The 6,879-nt window shown below is 32.5% G+C and overlaps 1 protein-coding gene across 1 annotated transcript in view; it reads right to left on the reverse strand.

Moving 5' to 3' along the window:
* Positions 1-6,879, reverse strand: part of LOC106873158 (uncharacterized) — a 121,184-nt gene that overhangs the window by 39,782 nt on the left and 74,523 nt on the right. The window contains exons 16-19 of the mRNA XM_052966834.1: positions 5,660-5,754; positions 4,441-4,623; positions 2,604-2,815; positions 1,027-1,169 (exon numbers count right to left, since the gene is read on the reverse strand). Of these exons, the coding sequence (XP_052822794.1) occupies positions 1,027-1,169; positions 2,604-2,815; positions 4,441-4,623; positions 5,660-5,754 (633 nt within the window). The remainder of the gene's footprint in view (positions 1-1,026; positions 1,170-2,603; positions 2,816-4,440; positions 4,624-5,659; positions 5,755-6,879) is intronic.

Genomic DNA, 6,879 nt, shown 5'->3' on the forward strand with positions numbered 1-6,879 from the left:
GTGTGTGTATGTGCATGTGTGTATATGTGTGTGTATGTGTATGTGTGTATATGTGTGTGTATGTGCATGTGTGTATGTGTGTGTGTATGTGTGTGCATGTGTGCTTTGTTCTGCGAGTAAAGAATCAGGTATTTAGTAATGGATTTTGTAAGATAGTTGGGATACTGACAGAAGAAGCTGAAAAATCAAGTTTAGCAGGGGCTTTGGAGATTCAGAAGACCAAAGAACCATAACTACTGTGGTAGAAGATATAAAGAGAGAAGACATAGCATATTAGGTAGTGTTTGTTGCATATTATGAGTGAAGGCTTGCCAATGAATTGAGCTAACTTCTTTTGGATGTGAGCTACAATGTTTATTTGTTGACAGAGTGGCTGTGTGGTAAGTAGCTTGTTTATCAACCATATGGTTCCGGGTTCAGTCCCACTGCATGGCACCTTGGGCAAGTGTTTTCTACTATAGCCTCAGGCCGACCAAAGCCTTGTGAGTAGACTTGGTAGAGAGAAACTGAAAGAAGCCCGTCGTATATATGTATATATATATATATATATGTATATATATATATATATGTATGTGTGTTTGTGTGTCTGTGTTTGTCCCCCCACCATCACTTGACAACCGATGCTGGTGTGTTTATGTCCCTGTAACTTAGCGGTTCAGTCGGCAAAAAGAGACCGATAGAATAAGTACTAGGCTTACAGAGAATAAGTCCTGGGGTCGATTTGCTCGACTAAAGGTGCTGCTCCAGCATGGCCACAGTCAAATGACTGAAACAAAGTAAAGGCTAAAGATTCAAATGTTTGTCTTCATTTTGATTGTTATAGTTACAACATTTTGGCTGCTGTAACCCCACAACCTTCTAAACCACTCCACTTAAGTGAAATAGAAGTACAAGTTGGGTCATTCAAACGAAATATATTCTGGTTCAAATGGAAAGAGCAAGGGACATGACTAGTTAGAGAATAATTGGGAGGAGGAGGAGGAGGAGGGGAGGAGGAGGAAATGGAGAATAAATTAAACATAATACCTTTTTCCTTAGCAGATTCTAGAACAACATCCAAATAAATGTCAAAAATAATCAGATTTAGTTTCAACTGTTCTTTCACACTGGATGAAACAAGAGTACTGTTCAGTGTGTATAAAGCAGCCTTTGTTGCAGCATCAATAATCCTAGGAAGATTGTAATAATAAATATAATTTACACTTCTCATTTTATATTATAATGAAAATACAAGAGGCCCATACTGAAAAATTATATTTCCAAATGCATGAGATATAAGTCTTAGACCAGTGGTTCTCAAATGGGGTCCATATGATCCCTAAGGGTTCATATGAAGTTTTTGGGGTCTATAAAAGAAAATAGTGAATTGGGGATCCACAAAAATATTTCAAAAACCCCTGAAAAGATTTTGTTTTAGATGTATATATTGATATGTATTGCAAAAAAAAAAAAACAGCTAGGTTTCTTTTTCTGAAATTTTACATAGTTCAACTTACACAATTTAATGTGTGAAAAAGACAAAATTTTGAAAGAAGTTTCTATAAAACTAGGTTTTAAGCATCGAATGGCTATGGGGGTCCACCAGAATAAAATAATAATCAAAAGGGTCTATAGGTAAAAAGTGGTTGAGAACCTCTGGCTTAGACTATCAACAATATGAGTCACAAGTTCAAATTACACTGTTGTCCACAAACAATTTTGTTTCCTCAGTTTTCCTAACAGTGTATTTCACTTTTTATTTCAAGGTTGTATGATGTGAGGTAGGAAGGGCATCCAAATGCAAAGATACATAGTTCAAATGATAAGCAAGTGTTCAAATCTTAACAATTCCTTCATTTCTACACCATTATTTATGTCTAGAACTCAGATATAACTAAAATACATAAGAAAATATATAAAGGTTTTTAGTCTAGTGTTCTATTACTTCTGACACACCACTATGTTTCACTTATTCTGAATATTATATTTCATTTAAGTTAAAGAAAGCCTTGTAGCTGAGTAAGACAATCACTACAGGTAGAGGTCAGCTTGACAGAATAAACTGTTCTACATCCTATTCATTACGTCCATTCCAGATGAGAACCATTGCTTAGATCCACTGTCAAAGGCTGTCTTAGAAGTCTGGTCACTCTGGTCTGAGAGTGAGTATCAGAGAATTATTTACTATTTCAACTAACTTTTTACAGAACACCTAAAGAGGATTGCTAATGCTAGCAATGAACATTAGAGCTGTTAAATAAAGAACAGACTGGTGTAGATGATAAATAGTGGTATTAAAAAAATGAGAACACGAGCTGAAAATATGACAGATACTTGAAACTTGCTAGAGTTAAAGGCATTGTTAGTGAATGAGAGATAAAATTCCTTTTGATGTCAGTCCATTCAAGATGGTCCCTGGTTCTATAATACAAATTTCCTGATTTAAAATGATCTCTAAATTAAAACATTCTATCAAAATTTTATGTTAAATTATGATCTGAACATAGCTTAATAATGATTGCTATGTTACTAAACAGTTCATTATTTTAAAAATTAACTGAGAAAAGAAAGTGAATTTTAGTAGAAATATCATAACAAAAGGGTTAAAATAGACATTGGCTTACGTTTCTGCTTGATGGTTTCCACCATTTAATTTATCCATTTCCTCATACAACATAGTCATTAACTTCTTTACATAAAAATGAGGACCTGACTTCATCATGTTTTTACTTGCTTCCATGAAATCTGATGCAGATTTTAAAAATTCTTTCAAATCTGAACCAAAATCATTCCAATCCAATGAAACTGGTGTACTTGATTGCATAATATTGTCAAACTGTAAAATATAAGCATTAAATCCTGTTTGAATAAATTTCTATGGGCAATTATTTTGCTAATGATGCTAATCTGGAGTTTAATGTTAGCGAATTATCAATATTAATAATCGATTAATTTGCAACTAATAAAAAATAGCTATGCTAAGTGTGTATGCTTATTTCTAAAAAATGAAAGAAAGGTGCGTTGTTGGAATTTGGATAACAAAAATGGTATTTCTGTTGAACTTTAGAATATGTATGTATGTATGTATGTATGTATGTATGTATGTGTGTATGTATGTATGTATGTTTGTATGTATGCATACATGCATATATATATGTATGTGTATATATATATATATATATATATATATATATATATATATATATATATATATATATATCATGCACATATAATATATGTATATATATACATATATATGGTAATTGAAAGGTGGAAGATAGAATATATGAGAATTTATTGTTAATCACGACAATTGTTCCGATACAAATGTTTCTGCCTGCTCACTACCCTGATTACCCTGATGTCAAATTTTAGTTATTATATATATACCATATTTCCTAACTTCACTCATGGTGGTAAAAGTATTCTTTCAAAGTTACTTGTCACATAATGTTTAGCACTCTAGTAACAACATAACAGTTGATAATGATTATTGATTTTGTTGTCAGTCTGACTAAGCAGACCAGTGTAAAAAGGCATTCTAACCATGGACATCAAGTCTTTTATTCAAACATAATACATATAGGCCACACCCACGTAACGTAATTTTTTTTTACACAAAGGGTAATGATATGAGGAAGATTTGGCTGTTATTTCTATCTGGTCAAGCAATCAACTACAGGCTCCCTTTTAATGTATGTGGATAGAAATGACTGTTAAGGGTGAACATCATTAACATTGAGAATGAATATATATTTAGGAAGGATATACTTAAGCACCATAGCACTGCAAATTAACCAAATGCTTGTTAGTTAATAGTATGTAGCACTAATTTTTCCATCTCAAATCACATCTATTTGTAGCATGTTTGCCACTCAAGAATCTCTGCACAGTTCTAAGGATAAGATCTGGATGGCATCTGGACTACAATCCTTTGACAGTAGGTGTGTCATCTGTCAGTTAAATGTTTCAATTTCAAAATTATGAGAGAAAACTTACTACTATATCAACATTTTTTGTGTTGTAAAAGACAATTAACTGGTTTAGTTCACATATTGCAGGTTGAACAAGATTTCACTGAGGTCATGTCTATTTTAATACATGATTATAAGAGGTTTCTTGCAAAAGGGACATTTTAATCATCAGGATATTGTTAAAACTGGAAGAATTAACCCAAACTATAACAAGTAATGCAATGATTGGCTTCACTGTAGCTTGTGATAGGGTAACTATAGTCACAGAGATTTGGAACACCAGTAGTCATGAAGTTCCAGGACAGTTGCTCACAGAATTTTGAGTGAATAATATCGATGATGAGAATGTCAAACACATTGGCATTAAAGCATAAGAAGTATATACGATCAGTTTACATACTTCATAATGAACCATGTTATTGGGCAGTAGGAACTCATCTGTATATTTCATATATAATTCGTAAATATAAAGACTGAAGAAAATTACCATCATATAGACTTCTGTAACAGAAGACAATTTCAAAACCAGACGTGTTAAGTTTGATTTACAAAAAATAGCCTCCAGACTTTCAACTGGTATATCAGGAGACATGGTCCATGACTTTAATAATCCATTTTCTGAACACACCACTTCTTCAGGGTTAGATGCATTTTGGAGTAAAAAGTTAACCTGAAAAATAAAGGAATATGTCAATATATAGTCTGTAAAGTTTTGTATTGGTTCAATCATCTTTAAAGTGATCCAGTTTGTGGTAAGTTCACTTTTGTAACTATCATAGAAAAATATGAATTGAAATTTTGTAATCTAAATATGGAATTCACTGTTATTTGCCATTAGGAAATCACAGATGAGTGGAATTTTGACACTGTATCTAGTGAAGGATTTACCTATAAGTTTGGTGGGTTGAAATTTAGGACTTCAGAATCTAGGTGCTCTTTGGTCAAGGTGTTCAATATTTTTTATACTGTCTTAAGCTTTTTGGGGAAAAGACTCAAAAATGAAATAGCCTTGGACCTTCCTTTTTCTAAATCCAGAGTTGACTGAATCAGAGTATTATTTTCTGAACCTGATATGATACAGAGTATCCATAAATTACCTTTACAATTTGAAAGATTCAGAAAAAAATTAAAAATAAGAATTACTCAGCAGAGTTTATCGGAAAACAGAGACAAATAAATTCTGCTTTATTAGAAATATGAGAACATGTTTATGTGAGCTCCATTGGTTGCATGTGATAAATAGATTCAATAAATTGTGGAAGTTGTAAAGATAATTTATGGACATCTTGTATATTCTTCATATTATGTGGGATTGAATATCCCTCATAATTTTTACTGTACTCATATCAATTGATATGTGTACATTAAAAATGTTGTTTTCTTCATCATTATCATTGTTTTCATCATAACCTTAGATTAAATTAGATAATTTGCAACTAGCTTAAATAATTGGAATTGTGCATAACTTTACATAGAATGCTAAAATACATAGCATTCTATAATAATTTATAAACTAAAAAACAACAACCAATGGGTTGCATCATGAAAATAATACGTAATGGCAATTATATGATACATTTATTTGTATAATCATAATAATGTAATGGTTCAGAAACAAGTTAGCTCATTATGGAATACACAATTTGAAAAAATTATAGAAATACAAATGTTAAAGATGTTGACAAAATTAAAAATTTGTGTTCAACCTGTTGATTATCTAGAAGGACAAGCAGAGTTTGGACAATGTCAATGCCATAGTTAAACTGAAAGATCAGTAGTTCATCAAACTGAATGTTTAGACCTGTAATAGATATAAAAACAAGCATTTTGAAAGCAGAAAAATTCAAATGGGTATACAAAGAAAACTTACTTTGAGTTATGATTGGAATTTTCATTAATATTAATTATATAATAGTACTAGAGTGTTGTCTGTCACCTGAAAGGTAACTTTGTAAGCATACTTTACCACCATGGGTAATTATTGTATGGTGCAGCTCCTCAGCTTACTAGGCAGCATGGACAATGGATATTAAATGATGATGATGATTGAACAGTGAGAATGAGTGTTCAACACTGTATTGGTGGATAAATATTCTTTATTTGTGGGTTAACAAGGTTACCATTGGTTTCATGTGGAGAGGAAAATCTCTCAACAATTATCAAGCCTTTGAAGTGGAACTTTGGTGTTCATCACCATCTTCAATGAAAACACGCGTGCAGACACACACACACACACACACAAATCATCATCTTCATCATTTAATGTCTTTTTTCCATGAGTTATTGCACTGCTTTTTATATACGAGTCAACAATATAGCCAAAATAGTGAAGATACATAGCTTAGTGGTTAAGGTATTCAGATCATGATTACAGGGTCATGAGTTCAATTCCCTGCAATGCATTGTGCCCTTGAGCAAGACACTTTATTTCACATTGCTCCAGTCCATTCAACTGGAAAAAAATGTGTGGTATTTGTATTTCAAAAGGCCAGCCATGTCACATTCTGTGTCATACTGAATGTCTCTGAAAACAATGTTAAGAGTACATGTGTTTGTGGAGTGCTCATCCACTTGTACATTAATTTCATGAGCAGATTGTTCCATTGAGCAGATCAACTGGAACCATCATCATTGTATCTGACAGAGTGCCAGTCACACCCTTCATTATGTGAGCACTTCAAAAGCTATTTGCAGCAGCAACCGTGCATCAGCTGCCAGTTCAACAAAAATATCTGATCTTTCCTTCTCCCTTCATTTGTGTTGTATTTTCTGTTTGATATCTTCCTAATAGGTAACGAAACTTGTCAATTCATTATCATTTCATTACTTCACTGAAGCCAATGCCTTTTGAGATGAACTGAATATTGACTTCCTCATGATGAAATCTACCACCAGTAAGAACAAAAAAAAAAAAAAAAAAAAAAAA

The sequence above is a fragment of the Octopus bimaculoides genome, chromosome 1 (genome assembly GCF_001194135.2).
Source record: "Octopus bimaculoides isolate UCB-OBI-ISO-001 chromosome 1, ASM119413v2, whole genome shotgun sequence".
NCBI lineage: Eukaryota > Metazoa > Mollusca > Cephalopoda > Octopoda > Octopodidae > Octopus > Octopus bimaculoides.